We start from the raw sequence: 18,911 nt of genomic DNA, 5'->3' as shown, positions 1-18,911 counted from the left end.
GCTATGTTGTCCAAGGCGGTATGGAACTCCTAGGTTCCTGCACTATTCCTGTCTCAGTTTCTGAGTAGCTGGGGCCACAGATATGTATCACAAGTATAGGGCAGCCAGTGACCTATTTGGAACAGCAGCCTGAGCTTGTGAAGATTATGGGACTTTGGGACTCACACATCCATATTCTACATAGTCATAAGAACTTTTATTGAGTGGATCTAACAGAAGATTGGTAGTGTTTTGTGAAGCAGTAGCATGTAGAGGGCTTATCATACAAATTGGTAAAATGGGTAACTGCATATGTTAGGAATGCTTATGTGAATGTTAGGACGAAAAGAATTTACAAACCTCAGACAGAACCCACCCTCCATGATCACACATGCCTCTTCACACAGAGCACTACAACTCTTTGTGCCTCTTCTGAGCCCCCTTTAGCTCCTGGATCTTCTGAGGTAGAGTTTTTGTCCAGAACTGCAGCCTTCTGGCCTTCAGGGCTCGGCCCACAGCAGGCTTGATATCCAGCTGCAGGTACTGCTCATCATGGTCCAACATGGGCCAGTAGGGTAGACCCTCGCTGTTGGGGTTCCTGTGGATATGCCAGCCGGTGGGGAGGGGTGAGGTCACTCTGATCCAAAGTCTGACCCTCTGATTTGGGTCAGGGAAGTGGAACAATTAGGCCAGTGGCTAAAGGGGCTGATGGGACAGGTTTCCTGATATAGGGATACAAGTGTCACCCACTAGTTTCTGCTCCATGTGGGAGAAAACTACCTAACCTATATTGTGTTTCCCTCTGAGAGGCAAGAACTAAAGAACAGTACCATCGCACTTATGAGCCATGTAACTGTGAGGTGACCAGTAACCAATAACTACAAAGTATCTGTATAAATGTGCTATGGGGGTAGAGAAGACTTTATCATGTGATGAAATGTCCATGCATGATAAGAAGGCCACCATCCAAAAGGGAGTCCTAGATAGGAACCCAAACCTGGAAGGTTGAAAGAGAGGTGTGTTCTCACCCATGTCTTGCAAAGTTGGCCCAGTACTTCATCATCCTCCTGTTGAGTAGCTCTTCCTCCTCAGTGAGGTCAACTGGAGTCATTAGAAAGACAAATGTCCAAATATATGCCACATCAGACAACTCATGCTTCAGACTCACAATCCCAGCTGTTGTCTGACCCCAAACTATTGACTTTGCTACCTCCCTTCTTCACCATATACAGTGTCTCAGATCCATGCAAGCCTCTAATTAAATTCTTGCCCCAATTTACTGCCATATCCTCCATTACAGGGTAGACTGTGAAGGGTCCAGATTCTACACCACACACACACACACACACACACACACACACACACACAGACACACACACACACATACACATACACATACACATACAGGTGTCTTCAAATGGACTGAGAGCTCAGGAGTCCCTCAGTGAGCCATCTGGGACCTTATTCAGCTTAAGGAAAATAAGGAAGACTCACATTTCATGCCCCAGAAGAAGGACCCAAGGACAAAGAGAATCTCATCAGTATGGTCAGCCTTCACATATGGTGGCCTGATATCCTTGAAGAAGCTGGGTGGATGTTGGAACTCATAGAAGTAGACAGGAGCATGGGAACCTGGATGTAAAGACATGTGGTGACATGGCAGCACTTTGCCTAGAACTGTTCTGACACACATTTGGTGACAAGAGAACTTGGTCTCAAGTTATCTAGATTCATATCAGTTCAGTGTGGAGCTCCAGCATGGAACATCGGCTGTGGGAAAGCCCACTGTTAAATAATGACTCTGTCCTCCACAGGTGAGTAGTTTGGTCAAGACACAGAGTATCACTCAGCTATTTTCTCACCTGTACCTGGATAAGATGAAACTCTCTCACACTCAGCATAAGGATTTACGAGAAATAAGACTCTAAATTGTGAACCAATATTAAGTAAGTCTGAATGGGTCTAACCTAGGTCCTTTTTATATGTGTAGCTTTGTGTTTTTGTAAAACTCCTAACAGAGGGAGTGGGGACTGTCTCTGACTTTGTTGCCTGATTTTGGGACCCTCTTCCTCCTACTGATTTGCTTCATTCAGCCTTGATGTGTGTGTGTGTGCCTAATCTTACTGCAATTTATATGCTATATTTGGTTGACATCTCTGAGAGGCCTGCCCTTTTCTGAAGAGAAACAGAGAAGGAATGGATGGGGAAGGGAGAGGAGCAGAAGGAGGAGAGAAAGGAGGGGAAACTGTGGTTCAGATGTAATATATGAGAGAATAAATTAATTAAAAAGATTCAGTTGTCTGGAACCAGAGATCTGATCTAGACACGCGACAAGCCTGTACACTGCAGAACTCACCTGGGACCCACAGCTCTGAGCTTCCTCCCTTGACCTTGTTATAGATGTACTCACGCTGAAAATGTGCTACTTGGAGTGCAGGGATCACGAACATGAAGTCCCCCATCATCTCTGTGAACTGTATTTGGAGGGTCTGGGCATCTTCAGTGTCCCCCATGTACTCTTCCATTATCAGGTCACCACATTCAGGAGGCAGCTTCTACACCAAGGGGATCAAGAAGAATGAGGTGACATAGGCACTAGGATGTGTAGGCAATAGCCTCAGGGTTGGGAAATGCAAAGGTGTGGTATGGGGAAAGCTTGGAGTGACCTCAGATAGACAGGTCCAAACACACACATACACACACACACACACACACACACGCACACGCACACGCGCACGCACACGCACACGCACACCCACATGCACACACATTCCTGGGAATGCTCCTTGTGAAGGGTAGACAGGGGTCCTTGGAGTTGTGGTAGAGTCTCATGATTCTCACCATCTGTGCTGCTGTGCTCTTCAGAACAGCAGGCAGGGTCTTTCTGGTTATTTCCTTTATTTTCTGAGCAGAGCCCATGACCTAGAGTATGGAGAATGGTTTTAAGTGTGTCATGACATGGATATGGATGGATGAATCTCTAAGTTCCCATTGTCTACCAATGAGTCCCCAGGAGCCCAGAAGATTACAACTGAGTCTCACCATAGGGAGAAGCCAGCCATATTCATTATTGTTGACACCAATGATGCTGGGGACAGGGTGAAAATCAGCAGAGGCCAACAGCTCCTCAGGGTGCCTGGGAAAGAACTCCCCATCTACCACAGCAGGGATGACCTTGAAGACCTGAGAGGTATTAAAATTCAATGCTGAAGGTCAATGAAATACATATGCCGATGTCCACCCCTTCTCTACTTCCTTATTCATCTCACCATGGTTATTCTTTACAATACCTCTCACACATCACCCCTGTAAAGAACTTTCACTTAGAATAGCCTATGTTGGTATTGATTTTGCACCCAGTACTAAAAGGATACTAAACCATGGAGATTAGTTAATTTGTTCGTAGGAATGGGGACAACCTGTAACACACCTTGCTATCTGCCATCTTCCCAGCAAAACAATTCTTCAAACCTTGTTAATAGCCAGAATCTCTGCTTCATCTTTGCCTCGTAGGCAGCGCACCAGAGTCTCTGTGTCCACAGCTCCACAATCAGATAGATGGACCACCATCTGTAAAGGGAAGAGCCTGAGGGTGCCTGGATGCCTTGTTGTCCAGGCAGACAAGTTTTTGCAGTCCCAGAGGGTGCCATTGGCTCTAAATATCACAACTTGCTGTGTAATGTATGTGGATTGTAGTAAGAACAAAATTCTTCCCATTCTCCTGTTGCTCAATGATAATATGCACCCTTCCCTTCCTCCCTCCCTTCCTCCTTTTCTCCCTCCTTCCCCCTCCCACATTCCACCCAATTTGAAGAATACTCTCTTGTTCTACTGCAGCCTATACCAGTCTAGCTGGTCTGTAACCTTCCAGGGATCATCTTGTTCCTGCCTCCAATCTCACCATAGGAAAACCTGGATTAAAGATAAGAAAAAAGACACCTGGACACATATGTGTTCTGGGGAATTGAACTCAGATCCTCACTCTCACACAGCAAGCTCTTTTGCCTCTTGTACCATCTCCCAAACCCATACATACTTGATTTGCCAATGATGGAAGGTGCTATGTACAGCTTTGCAGAACATATAACATATGCACCCTGTATAAAGCACTATGGAATGGGCGGGGTGGCGTGAGGGTTCTAAACTTGAATCTTTAAGGAAGTACTGAGAAGAACTTAGTTCCCATGGTCGTCATTTTCTCTACTGTACACAGTAGCAGTCTTGAGAGTGAGTGTTAAGACAGTAAGTCAGGACTGGAGGGTTAGAGTGCACTCACTGTGTAAACCTCCTCAGAGGAGTTGGAGATGAGATCAGGCAATATGGCTACTCCACTCTCCATGATGGCACCGTGGAAGAGTCCTTTGGACATGGGGGACACAACATGTGAAGACACACTTGCGCCACCTGCTGACTCGCCAAAAATGGTGACCTGGTCAGGGTTGCCTCCAAAGTGGGCGATGTTCTGTTGGACCCAGTGTAGGGCAGCCACTTGGTCCAGGTAGCCCCAGTTGCCTCTGGCATGCTGGTCTCCAGTGCTGAGAAGTGGAAGGGACAGGAATCACAGGGCTGTCTAGGTTCTTCTCAGCTGCCACTGCCCAGCCCTAGTCTCACCTGAAAAAGCCCAGGACACCTAGACGGTACTGGATATTGACCACCACCACATCCTCAGTGGCTGCCAGCGTAGATCCATCATACATGGAAGCCAAGCCTAATACCAGAGCACCACCATGGATCCACACCATTACCTGGAGAAGTAAAGAGAATTCAGGAGACTTCTATAGGGTACAACAAGCTCAAGTGGGAACTGCCTCCCAGATTATGGATTAAGTCCCAATGTTTTTATCAAAAATCTCAGCTTGGATTAATGGATTTAAGTCCAGAGTAATGTCACTATCACTCTCAAACTCCTCAAAAGTGAGGAAATGTATCTCCATAAGTTTTCCTGATTATGAATCAAAAGGGTCAGCAAATCTCATTGGCACAACCAATATCCCAAAGCTGGAAATTGGACTTTTCTCAATGTCAATCCCTTGGACACCTGATTAGGTCTCTAGGGATCAAGTTTGTTGAGAAAGTCCTGAGCTAGTCCTGGAAACACAACCCCTGACCTCTCAGAGCACCAGTGTTCAGTGCCCCATATCCAGGGTTTAACTGCCCACCATGACTGAGAAGGCTTATGTAGACATGAAAGGCTTCTTATCAGGGCCTATATGCACTGAAACTCAGTTGGCCTTATCCTTTTATTATTATTATTATTATTATTATTATTATTATTATTATTATTATATTTTACAATACTATTCAGTTCTACATAACAGCCACAGATTCCCTTGTTCTTGCCCTTCCAGCCCCCTCACATTCTCTCCAGCCCACTCCCTATTCCCACCTCCTCCAGAGCAAGGCCTCCCCCAAGGACTGAGATTGACCTGAGGGGCAGGTCCAGTCCCCTCCTCCCAGATTGAGCCAAGCGTCCCTGCATAAGTCCCAGGTTTCAAACAGCTAACTCATGTAATGAGCAAATGAATGGAAACACATGAACTATGAACCAAAGGCTGAGGGGCCCCCAACTGGGTCAGGCCCTCTGAATGGGTGAGACAGTTGATTGGCTTGATCTGTTTGGGAGGCATCTAGGCTGTGGTACCAGGTCCTGGGCTCATTACATAAGTTAGCTCTTTGAAACCTGAGACTTATGCAGGGGTGCTTGGCCTTATCCTTTATAATCTTCCTGAGAAAGAAATTTCTACCCAAACCCATTTGACCCAACTCTTACAGGCAGGTTAGAGCCTTCATGGGCATGAGTTGGTGTATAGATGTTGAGATACAAGCAGTCCTCAGACATAGAAATGGGAGGCCTGATGAGTTTCAGCATCTTCAGACCCTCTGAATTCATTGTATCATCATTTTGTAGACACCTGGTGACAATGGCAGATAGTTTTTACAAGAGACTTTTTGTTGTCAAGACCGAAGTTTAGTACAGATTTTCTCTCATCCACTTTCAGCCACTTTTCTCCAGGATGCCCCGCTGAAGCATGATTCCTCTCTAAAGCCCTTTCCTACCAAGGTAAAGACTACAGGCTCAATGAAATCTGGGATGGAATCAGATTTCCAGAAAGACCTGTACTTGGATGAGGGAATATATTTTGTTCTTTCTGATCTGGGATCTAGAGAAGTCTTGGGGGCTCAATGAGAATGACTTCCTGCATGCACTGACAATCACCACTTCTCTTTGTACTCTTTAATTGCTATTGAGATGGTTAGTTTTGATTTCCTTCTCGAAACAACATAGAATCACTCAGGGATATTGTCTCAATAAAGGATTGTCTAGATCAGCATAGCCTATGGGGATTTTCTTGATTCTGTTAATAGAGATGGGAATATTTCCAAACATGAGTGGCACCATTCCCTAGGAAGAGGCTTCTGAACTGTAAGCAGAGAAGGCCAACTGACCATTAGCAGGTATGTATGCATTCCTTGATCTCTGATCCCAGTTAAAGATGTGATGTGATCCAGTCCCTTATGTTTTCCACCTCGTAATGGATAGTAACATGGAAGGAACTGTGACCCATAATAAACTGTTCCTACCTTAAACTGAATTTACCACAGCAACAAGAAATAAAGATACCTGTATAATGTGGTGCTATGTATGCACAGGTATTAATGAAGTCAGTGGATAACAATGTCCCAAAGTGTATCAGGATGGTCTTCACCCTATGTCCAGAAACTTAGGGTAGCTCAACTTCCCAAGTAATATCCAAGAAGCTTTTATACATTTCTTTTAATCATGGCAGAGGATGGAGTTGCCAAGGACACATCACTGATGTCCTCCTGAGAGACTTACAGTACATGCCACTAGACGCTGGGCTTTTGCTGGTTAATGTGCTTATATTGACCCTTGTTCATAGACCTCTTTCATGGTGGCAGAGATCACTTGGCATGATCTGAATCTGGGAACAATTTTTATCTGTTTCTCACTGCCAAACTAAGAGATAAATCCCTATAGGAACTGAACTCTGACCCAGGAAACTGGCAAAGTTGTTCTACTAGAAGCCTTAGTCATGTAGCTGAAAATGCATGGCAGAGTACACATCACAGACAGAGAACTTCTATGGGGTTGGGATGAAGGAAGCACCTCATTCTGGCCCAGAGCTCAGAGCACATTCTCACCTCAGCGCTCCAAATCCTCTGAGTTCCAGAACTTACATGGCTGGGTAGGAGGTCCCATCTCTCACACCACTCCATGGTTCAGGGGCCTCAGGGGGTGCAAATCGCAGAGGTCCTACAGGTGGCTTGGCAAAGGGAATTCCCAGGAAAGTATGGACACCAATTGTGGTGCCCTTCACATGGACGAGGCTTCCTCTAACCTGGCCAGTGTGTGTGTTCCTGATGGGGCTGGCTGAGTCCTGGCCTGTGAATGGAGAGATACCATCAGGGCTAATTCTGTCTAGGCAGCTGCCACCACACTGTTGTTTCCCACCTCATTTTCACTAGGGTACTTGAGGAAAGGAATCCAGGGTGTCTGAGTTCAAGTGTAAGATGTGTGAGTAGGAGTTTCTTTATCCCCATCATGGCTAGGAACATTGCTCATGTTCCTTTTGAGTGGTGGCTGTACATGTCTTTGGCAAACAAGGAGACTGCTCAGAGATACTTGGAAGAAGGAATGCATTATTTTCATTATTATCCAGAGTTCTGTAGCAGTTGCAATCTCACACAGATGTAGTAAGTGTCCTTTTTTACTTTCTTTTTCTACTCTGCAAGTCCCGTGTTGCTCAGACTTCTTACACTGGAGTGACTTCGGGTATGGGGTCTTTAGGCAACTCTAGCTGTCTGTGTGGTGCAGGGATCACTGTGTAGGCTTTGGTGGGGACATTAGGAAGTCGACAATTCCCACTCTTTTATCTGTGGTCTTTACCTGCTCCTTCCTATTTAGTTCCTTTCCTCCCGAAAGATAAGCTGCTGAATCTGCATAACTGGGCAGCTCTGACCCTAGTTCTCACTGCTAATTTAAGGAGTCTTACCTTGCACATGTAGGAAGAGAAGCAGGAGCCCACAGGTCACAGCATTCAGCCAGCCAGGAAGTCTTTCCAGTGTCATGGTCGGAAGCATAGCTCTGTGTCATGGACAGGAAAGAAAAGATGTGGAACTTGTGTAAGCAGGAATTTGGACCTAAAATAAAGTAGGTGGAAACCCAGCAGGGTGGGGCAAAGTTCTTCTTGTCCAGGAGGTGCAGACTAGTCAGCAGCCAAGCAATCTTTGTTCCTGCTCTTTGGCCTTCTAGAAAGGGATATCATGGCATCTCAAGTCCTTCTGTACTACCAGGAATCCTGTATGCAAACTTAAATAAATTCAAACCATGATAGCTCTCCTTGTACTCAGTGGTCAGAGGTCAGTGTTGTGTAGATGGGCAACAGAAAGCTATAATAGGGTAAGCTGGGGTGCAGTGCTCCTCTGAATAGGTAAATACTGAAGATGCCACAGATGGAGAGATCTGAGAGCTGTGACCATTACAGTGATGTTAGGATCTACTAGGACCCCATGCACAGGTTGTGGCTGTTTCATTCAAACACTGCAACTCGGACACGTTTTAAGTCCCATCCCCTATTCACACTTCCTCTATAATCTGTTTCCTCTTTTAACCAGCTCTTGCTCAGATAAACTTCATAGTTCTTTATTGACTTGAGAAACACTTTTAATTTTTTTCAATGTATTTCTTTATTGTGTATGTGTTTACATGTATGTGTGAATGCCATGGCACACATGTGGAAAACAACTTCCACCAGTCAAAACTCTTCTCTCACTATGTGGGTATGGTGATCCATTTCAGGTCCTCTGGCCTTCTAGAAAGTTCCTCTACCCATTGAGTCACCTCCTGGCATCTACTTAAATACTTAATGGGGCCCTGCTCATCCCAACACTGAGGACATTCTGGGCTCTCACAGTCTACAATCAAGCTGAAGATACCGGTCTGTACCGGGAGTTTAATAATCCCAGATAATCCTGGCAGAACACATTGAAGAGTACAGGGTTAGGAGCTCCCACAAGGCCCGGCTGACCACTTGGAGAAAGCGATACAGTGATCAACCTCACACCTGTGAGAATTTACCTTTGCTCTGTCATTCCAGACCCTCATAATCTATGGACTCATGGCTCAACACTGCAGAGCTTCCTCCCTGGTGTTTCTCTGAGCATGACACAGCCATGCCTTTCCCCATACAAACTTGCTATTGTTTCAATGTCGTGGTTGCAATGTACCCTTGTGCAATCTTACTGGCTGCTCCTCTTTCTGCCCTCAATTCCTTGACCAAATGCAATGATGGGTTGTTGACTTGAGGTTTTCAGCTCCTTCTTACTCAGGGTCAAGGAATCTGCTTCTCCATGTTTCTTGGGCTTTCTGCTGCTTCTTTTTGGTATAAGACTTTTTCTCAGCTCAGCTGGTGTGCTGGTTAGAATGTGAATGGTCCCTAAAGACTCATATATTTGAATGTTTGGTTCCCAGTTGGGGGACTGTTTAGGAGGGATTAGGAGGGAGGTGTGGTCTTGTTGGAGAAGGTGCAATACTGGGGGTGGGTTTGAAGTTCCAAAAACCCATGCCAGGCCCAGTCTAACTCTGGCTCTTGCTGGTGGATCAGGGTGTAATTTTTCAGCTACAGCTAGAGCCCACAGCATCACGCCTGCCTGTTGCCATGCACCCACTAGGAAGGTTGTCATGTACTCATTCTTTGAAACTATAAGGAAGCCCCAATTAAATATTTTATATTATAAGTTGTCTTGGTTATGGAGTCTCTTCACAGCAATAGAACAGTGATTAAGACAGCTGGGGGAGGGGTGGAACTCATGTGCTTTGTCATTCACTTTGTTATTCAGAGACCCTCTCTTGGTAATTGCCAAGGCCATAGCAGATATGTGGGATGAAGATGCTTAGGCACATTTCTATGGAAGGAAGCAGAGAGTGAGTACAGGTGCAAGTGGGAGGGGGAGGCAGAGGCTCAAATTCTATTAAAATACCTGCAATGAGACACTCCTCTACACCCATTCAATAATATCAGCCTTAGGAGTCACAAGGTCAAATGGTTACAAAGATATGAAGTCACTGGCCCTCATACATGTCTGGAGGAGATGCAAAGTGATACAGTCATAGAAGACAGTTTGGCACTTTCATTAAAAGTTAAACACACATGTGTTATATGATTCAGCAATTTTTCTCTTGGATCTTTAGTCCAATGGGGAAAAATATTGCTTTCAAAAACCTATGTTTGAACTGGGTCCTGTGCTCATTGCATGAGTTGGCTGTTTGAAACCTGGGGCTTATGCAGGGTCACTTGGCTCAGCCTGGGAGGAGGGGACTGGACCTACCTGGACTGAGTCAACCAGGTTGATCTCAGTCCTTGGGGGAGGCTTTTCCCTGGAGGAGGTGAGAATGGGGGGGGGGTGGGCTGGAGGGAAGGGGAGAGGGGCGGGAGGGGGGAGAACAAGGGAATCCATGGCTGATATGTAGAACTGAATTATATTGTAAAACAAAAAAACAAAAAACAAACAAACAAAAAAACCCTATATTTGAGATGTTCCTAAGATCTTGATTAAAAGTAGTCAAAATTTGGTTATTCAGGTGTACATCAACTGGAGAGTAGGTAAAATGTGTTGCCTGCATATGTGGAATGGAATGGCACTGTTCACAGAAAGACAACATGCTTGAATAATTTGTTCCTAGTAGCAGTCACAAATGATTCATTTTCCAGGATAGAATAGCCAGGGCCCAGATGATTTTAAATTCTATGGAGTTTTCAATCTGCTCCTCACAGAGCAGTCAAGGGGTTGCAGGGAGCAGAGATGAGGCAATAATTAACATAAAGAATCACTAGCTAAATTTTTCCAATGCAAAAATTATTCTCATTCTTGAAGTGTGGTTTGTTGCTTATCTCAAACTCTTATGCAAATTTACACAGTTATGCTGGTGAAAATTAAATTTGTTCGTATAGAAATCATTTGATGATAAAGCTTTCCAATGATAAGAGGGTTACATAGTGTCTAAAAACTGTCTTGTCCATCAGTAGAAGTGCATACCTCACAGAGGTGTGTTTACAACAGGAGCTCAGTAACGCCTTCAGGCTCCTGTGCAAGTATCAGGCACAGCTCATCTGTACATAAAAGAAGGGCTCTTTCTCTGCATAGCTGTAGAGTCCAGGCTAGAGTATTCTCTTTTCTCTCCTACCGCCTCGTGTTCAGGAGAGAGCATTGCGAGAATCTTCACTGATGTTTTATTGGTTTAAAACAGAAAATGAGAGAAGGACTGGGTATCACTTTTCCAGGTCAGAGAGTAGTTGCACACCCCTGTAATCTTAGGCCCCCAGACAAGAGAACTGTATTGTGTTTCAGGCCATGCTGGGCTGTGAAGTGAATTTTAGGACAATTAGTCCAACACATGGAGACCCTTTCTCAAAATAAACAAATTACATAAGGCATTCCTGTAAGATGAATTGCTAAATGGTCTTATTTATAAAAATCCCAGACCAGATATTGGGGTGAAAGCCAATAAATCAGAGGAACAGAACAAGCCACATCCACAAGTTCTTACCCTAAGAAATCCTCAGCCCAAGAAAGAGAGTTACTTCCTGTATATCCACGCCTATATGCCCTTCTGTCCCTGCCCTCTTACTTCCTTTCTCTGCCCAGCTACATCACTTTCTTCTCCCCCCCAGCTCTATCACTTCCTACCTGTCTGTACAGACTTCCAGACCTCTATGGTTAACTAGTGCTGAGAATTAAAGGTGTGTGCCACCATGCCTGGCTCTGTTCCCAGTGTGGCCTTGAACTTACAGAGATCTGGGTGAATCTTTGCCTCCTGAATGCTAGGATTATGGGTATGTGCTATCACTGCCTGACCTCTATGTTTAATATAGTGGCTTGCTGTTTCCTCTGATTCTCAGATAAGCTTTATTGGTGTGCACAAATAAAATATTACCACACATTCCCATCTACCCCTATGCTTGATACTGTGCTCACTTGGGGTGAATACAGGAGGGAGCACAGGCTGCTTCCTTCTTTCTTTCTTTCTTTCTTTCTTTCTTTCTTTCTTTCTTTCTTTCTTTCTTTCTTTCTTTCTTTTTTTTTCTTTCTTTCTTTCTTTCTTTCTTTCTTTCTTTCTTTCTTTCTTTCTTCCTTCCTTCCTTCCTTCCTTTCTTTCTTTTTTCTTTTTTTATTAAGAATTTTTTTATTCTTTTTATATAGCAGTCACAGATCTCCCTCTTTCCTTCCTCCATCCTTCTAGCCTTCCCCCTCCTAACCTACACCCCATTCCCTCCTACAAGAAGGTAAGGCCTTTCCATCGGGAGTCAGCAGAGCCTGGTATATTCAGTAGAGGCAGGTCCAAGTTTCTCCCTCTGCCTCAAGGCTGTGTGAGGTGTCCCACCATAGTAGTGAGCTCCAAAAAGCCAGCTTATGCACCAGGAATGGATCCTGATTCTATTGCCAGGGGGTCCCTTACTCCATGGCTCGCTGTAACTGGGTGGCTGGCCCCTGGAGTCTTTCTCCTTCTCTGGCTCCTAGGTATCTTTTTCCAGATTTCTCCCTCTATATATTCTCTCTGCCTGCTAGACCCAACTATCCTTTCTCCTGTCTTGCTATTGGACAGTTCTTTATTAGACCATCAAGTGTTTTACACAGGAACAGTAGCACAGCTTCACAGTTAAACAAATGCAACATAAACAAAAGTAACACGTCTGAAAATAATATTCTACAATAAGTCCCCAACTGGTCTTTTTTTCATCAAATGAAGCTTTCAGTACCAGAATTGGTTTACATCTAATTGAATTGTTGGTGATAAGAGTACCATGAAAATCCCCAAAGAAGCCAGGTTGTTGCCAATACTATAAGTTACTCTCCACAAACTAGCAAATCCCCACTGCTGAAGACAACACCCACACAACCCATGAACATGCAGGAGTCCAGCTGGTGCCTACATAGAGCCTTCACTTCTACACTCTAGTGTCTTTGGTGCAGGAAAGCATGCAACAAAACAAGAAATGTGAACAGCAAACCAGCCACAAGCCCTTTGATCTGCATTGATGTCCTACTTGCAAGATATACTAGGGAAATAGTAGAACAAAGCTTGTGGGAGTAACCAACCAATACCTGGTTTGACTTAAGGCCCACTCCATGAGATGGAACCCATGATCAACACTGCTTGGGTGACCAAGAACCAGACACTAGATAGACCCTAGGGACCTACGGTAAAACCAAGTACTACTGGTCTGGAAAAGGAAAAAGACAAAGATAAAGAGTAGTGATTAAATGACTCCTAATAATATTCTGCTATACTCATAAGTCAGTGCCTTGCTTAGCCATCATCAGAGAAATGGCCTCCTACTGCAAATATGAACAAATGCAGGGACCCACAAGCACACATTGCACAGATGGTGAGAGACCTCAGAACACTCAGTCCTAAATGGGGTGTCTCCATCAAATTCTCCCCTCAGAGCTCAAGGAACTCTGCAGAAGAGGAGGCAGAAAGGCCATAAGAGCCAGAGGGAATGGAGGACACCAAGAAAACAAAGCTCACATGAACTCACAGAGACCAAAGCAGCCTGCAGAGGTCTGGAACAGGTCTTCTCAGTATGTATTATGGCTTCAAGTTTAGTGTTTTTATGGGATTCCTGAGTGTGTGAGTGAGTAGATTTGATTCTAGTATGTTGCTGGAGGGGTTTTCTCCAGGTTCCACCAAGCCCCGCAGTCCCACAATCCACGTATAAAATAATCACTCAGACACTTATATTACTTATAAACTGTATGGCCGTGGTAGGCTTCTTGTTAACTGTTCTTATATCTTAAATTAACTCATTTCTATAAATCTATACCTTGCCATGTCGCTTATGGCTTACCAGCGTCTTTACATGTTGCTTATCCTGGCGGTGGCTGCAGTGTCTTTCTCCCCTTCTTCCTGTTTCCCCAATTCTCCTCTCTCCTTGTCCCGCCTATACTTCCTGTCTGGTCACTGGCCATCAGTGTTTTATTTATATAGAGTGATATCCACAGCACTTCCCCTTTTCCAACAGCCACAGCACCATTTCAGGCTTAGAAGGCTACAGTTTAAAGCAATAGGTTCACAATAAGACTGATTCAGATAAAATAGTTTATAATGCATGTAAAAATGTACATAGGCTTAAAAAATATATACTGTTATATAAACAAATAGTATCTAAAAATAAAGTGTTTTAAAAAACATTAAAGGTAATAAGCCACGTAAAGATGGCTATCACACAGAAAATCTAGATTATGTTGTCTTTGATATTTGTAACTAAAGAAAAACATTTGATTGTAAAAGCTGTTCATTTATGCTAAAATGTAAATTTTAAAGGTACCTTGACTTCAAAATTTGGATATAAGGATATGTTACTTTGAAAAAGAGGTTCTGCTTTTGTTTCCACAGAAAGACAGAGGCTATGAATTTGTTACAGATTAAGATACATCAGGTTTGACCAGCCAAGACCCCCTAAAAGATCTCCGATGACTCCATGGCCCAGATGATCCAATATCCAGAATGGTTTCAAAGCAACTGGCTCCCACAATACAGCCTCAAGGACTACCCCATAGGCCTAAAATTTTCATTGTGTCCTCATAAAATACAGAGCCCCCCTCCAGCAGGAAGTAGTAAGAGAAGCTACGCCCAAATTCCCAAATATACCAAGCTGGCTTTAGAGATGGAATTGGCTCACTCCCCCTCTAAACCCAGACATATTGCTTTAAAAAATGGTTAAGAGATTCTTATGTCCCAAGTCAGAAGAGCCCTCTGCTGTGGGACAAAAAAAAAACCCCAATATTTTTATTTAAAACAGGTTGATTATAAATATAATCTCGTTCTAAAGAAAAAAAAGGGGATAGTTTAGATATAATAGGATGAAAGGGTAGATTAATGAACCTACTTTTAAAGAGTAACAACTTATTTAAAATGTTTTACATTGCTATAGATTTTAGCTTATTGATGCAAATTTAAACTTAATTTTGTTATACTGTATATATATATTTCTATTCTTGTGTGAGGTATTATGTTTTTGTAACTCATTTAAAATTGTAATGGATAATTAAAACATAGATTAATAATTAGTCATCTATGATAATCATATTTGTAGCCATGTTAGTTAAGTCTTCTAGGTATACATAGATATATTTCAGATAGATAAGTAATCTTCAAACACTTCATAGACCTAGAGAATATGGCATTTAAATAACTTACAATTCTGTTGACGTGAGACACAATTGCTCCTGGCTGCACCAATTTGATCCCGAGAGAATGTTGGGCTTCTAAGACTTTTCCATTTGGAAGTTTGTCTTCTTGGCACAAAATGGCCTACTGGAACAAGAACTGCCCTTGCCTTAACGGCTGACAGTACGACTGCAATGCTGTCCTTTCTGGACAAACGAAACACAAGGAAAGCGACCACTGTACTCTGCCAAGACAGGGTAAGATGGTCTTTCAGAATTCCTGCTTATAAAAATGGTCTGTCATATACTCTAGGCCTGTAGCCAATTTTAATGCACCAACAATGCTAAAAAACATTAGGTGACTGTCCAGGCTGCCAGCTGTCTTGGTCTACTCTTGCAAGATTCCCGAAAGTCGCTTGCATCCATCTATCATTTCTCAGGTACATTTATGTTCCTTCTCAGGTCTTTGATGTGGTTAAAGACTAGATAGTTGTAATTTCCTCAGTTATGATAAAAGATAAGTTAGATATAAAACCATAAACTCATAAATATAAGATAGATAGGACATCTTCTTTAATATTGTAACTGTAATTCTTGCTCGATAATTGTTTTGTTATATGTAATTTTACCATGTTAAAGTTAAAAACTTCCTTTTAAAAAAAAGAAGAAAGGGGGAAGTGCTGTGGATATCACTCTATATAAATAAAACACTGATGGCCAGTGACCAGACAAGAAGTATAGGCGGGACAAGGAGAGAGGAGAATTGGGGAAACAGGAAGAAGGGGAGAGAGACACTGCAGCCACCGCCAGGATAAGCAACATGTAAAGATGCTGGTAAGTCATAAGTGACGTGGCAAGGTATAGATTTATAGAAATTAGTTAATTTAAGATATAAGAACAGTTAACAAGAAGCCTGCCACGGCCATACAGTTTATAACTAATATAAGTGTCTGAGTGATTATTTTATACGTGGATTGTGGGACTGCGGGGCTTGCTGGAACCTGGAGAGAAGCCCTCCAGCAATACTAGTGCCTTCTCTTGGGTTCTTTTCCTGATTGGTTGTTCTGTCCAACTTTAATGTGATAGTTTTCAATTTATCATATTATATTTTATTTTGTTATATTTTAATATTATCTCTTAGAAGTCTGTTCTTTTCTAATGAGAGAAGAAAGGGAGTGGATCCAAATGGGAGGGAAGAGGGGGAGGAACTGGGAGGAGTGTGTGTGTGGGGAACCATAACCAGGATGTATTAAGTGAGAAAAGAATCTATTTTCAATAAAAGGGGAAAAAAGAAATTTTAAAAAGAAGAAAACAAAGTTAAAAAGTTGAAAATGGCTCCTCAATAAAAAAGTGCATATACAGAAATAAAAGTTCACAGAATCATTTGCAAATGAACACCACTTCTACACACCCAGGTAATCAGTGTTGGCAAAGACATGATGTCATTGGAGCCTCACACATGGCTAGAATAGATTCAAAATGGTGTAATCATTTTGAAAGACAGGTTGGTAATTTCTTCAAAAGTTAAACACACATTCTGGCTTTGATTCAGTAAATCTACTCTCAGGTTTCTAGCTCAAGGATGTGAAAGTATATCACAGACACTCATGCTTGAAATGCTCATAACTGCTTGATTGAAAGTAGCTTAAAAACAAAACTCCTTCAGGTGTGCATTTTGGGGTGAAGGTACACTCTCCACACTGTATCAAACAGTGCTGTTCCAGTCTGTGACTTGAACTGAGACACTCATGTACAAGGAGCACTTGACTGTATTTTGAGAATGGAGGGTAAGCTGCACCTGGTTAGACACATCACCCCAGCGGTCATGCTGCCTTGTGGTTGGCCTTTAATACAGTAAGTTAAAAAAACCCAAAGCTTGTTAATCCACAAAAATTTCTCCTTGAGGTCATGTTGGTCAGAAGTAGGAGTATAGGGCTGTCTTTGCAGAGGAAAACAGGTTGAACACAATTCTGCACCTTATGACAATGATATAAAGTAAAAGGCACGACATTTATTAGTCAGGCCACAAATGTACAGTGATAACAATTAGGTAAGAATGAAAGTCATGCATATAGACTATCATTGAGAAGGTAGGGACCAGCAAATTAAAAAAGCCAGGATGACCAATCCATACAACAATAAGTTTTCAGGGAGACAGGGGACGGAAACTGAACCTTCTGACATTCTCATCCTACTTGTATGACACACCCTACAGTCAAACATCTTCATAGATGTGCTGTTATCATGTAGGGATGGGCATCACAGAGTCAGGAGAGCCCTTGTGGGTAATAACAAAGTCAGACACAAAGAACCAGCCCTACTCTTATGGGTACACACACACACACACACACACACACACACACACACACACACACACACACAGAATACACACAGACACACACATACACACAGAAACACACAGAGATACATATACACACAGAAACACACAGACATACACACACCCACACAGAACACACACACCACACATAGACACACATACACACAGAAACACACACACACACACACACACACATACAACCTCAGGCTCAAAAAGCTAATAGATACTCAGGCCCACTTCTCATAAAACTTATACCACTTGCCATCTTGGGACAGAAATATACTACATTGATAGATTGTCTTAAATATTGTGACATTTGATTTACAAACACAATAGGTAGAGGCATTTTTCCATCATTCACAATCTTGGTGGCTGATATGGGGACCTCTAGGTACTATGTTCTGAAAGTTTATGCATCACACAAGTTCAAACCTAATCTCCAATGTGGTGTTATTAAGAGTTGGGTCTTTAGGAGTTGTCACAGGGGACCAGGAGATAAAAAAAAAAAAAGGAACAAGAACTGGATCTAGGGTTTTGCACAAGCTAGGTAAGTACTCTACCTCTGAGCTGTATTCCCAGAACCTGAGGACTTTATTTATTCTTTGGTAATTTCATATGTGAACACAATGTGTCCAGATCTTGATCACCATTATGTATACCATCTGCCCAGCTGAAGACACTGGTTTAATCTTTTGCATAGAGAGCTAGCTTTTACCACATAGTGCATATGCTGGTATAGTCAACATGAGCTTCATTCTCTCCAAAACTATGAACACACTTCTTCTGTTTACAAGCCACACATGTTATGATACACACATGTTCACACATGTATATAGCATATATATTATTGAGTTGCAGTGTATTATATAGAATGGGCAGCCCTTTAGTTCCTGAGCTCACCAAACCCTCCTGCTTTAGTCTTCCAAGGAGCTGCGCCACAGACATCTATCTTGGGACTGAATTAGCTAGAAGCTTGAACTGATGAGCACAGCAGGGTTGAGGCTCTTCAGACGTGTTACAAATCATTTGTAGATATGAGAAAACTTGGTGGTTTGTAAGAGATGGACATGGAAATTTGACGCCCAACCAGCTCCAGTGTAGACAATTACCCCAAAGCTTCTAAAGAGGGGACAGAGAATTGGATGCCAGATAAGTGTTCTACCACTGAGCTGTATTCCAAAAACACTGGGATTTTTTTTTTATTCTCTGGTAATTTCACACATGAATACATTGAGTCATATGCATTCCTACCCTCATTACACCTGAAATGCTGCAAACTCTCACCGTATTCTCTTTCCAACTTCATTATTTCTTCTTCTTTTCTTCCCCCTCCTCCTTCTTCCTCATCATTGTCCTCCTCCTACTCCTCCTTTTCCTCCTTCTCCCTCTACTCTCTTTAATA

At 42.9% G+C, this 18,911-nt stretch overlaps 1 protein-coding gene across 1 annotated transcript; it reads right to left on the bottom strand.

Annotated features, from left to right (window-relative positions):
• Positions 1-174: 174 nt before the first annotated feature.
• On the bottom strand, positions 175-8,133 carry LOC114681095 (pyrethroid hydrolase Ces2e-like). Its single transcript, XM_028854386.2, has 12 exons — positions 7,995-8,133; positions 7,180-7,384; positions 5,750-5,891; positions 4,591-4,724; positions 4,256-4,514; positions 3,451-3,549; positions 3,022-3,162; positions 2,821-2,901; positions 2,390-2,534; positions 1,474-1,611; positions 1,008-1,080; positions 175-577 (listed from the first exon to the last, which is right to left on the bottom strand). The coding sequence occupies exons 1-12, from the start codon at positions 8,080-8,082 to the stop codon at positions 391-393; spliced, it is 1,692 nt and encodes a 563-aa protein (XP_028710219.1). The 5' UTR covers positions 8,083-8,133; the 3' UTR covers positions 175-390.
• Between the last annotated feature and the right edge of the window lie 10,778 nt (positions 8,134-18,911).

This window comes from Peromyscus leucopus, chromosome 5 (assembly GCF_004664715.2).
Source record: "Peromyscus leucopus breed LL Stock chromosome 5, UCI_PerLeu_2.1, whole genome shotgun sequence".
NCBI lineage: Eukaryota > Metazoa > Chordata > Mammalia > Rodentia > Cricetidae > Peromyscus > Peromyscus leucopus.
This window is presented reverse-complemented; position numbering and strand designations above follow the sequence as displayed.

Bases quoted from the DNA above. Each gene is read 5' to 3' on its own strand.
- LOC114681095 (XM_028854386.2), bottom strand. From the start codon at position 8,082: ATGCTTCCGACCATGACACTGGAAAGACTTCCTGGCTGGCTGAATGCT. The intron at 7,385-7,994 runs GTAAGACTCCTT...CTCCATTCACAG, and splicing joins TCTCTTCCTACATGTGCAAG to GCCAGGACTCAGCCAGCCCC. The intron at 3,163-3,450 runs GTTTGAAGAATT...AATACCTCTCAG, and splicing joins AGATTCTGGCTATTAACAAG to GTCTTCAAGGTCATCCCTGC.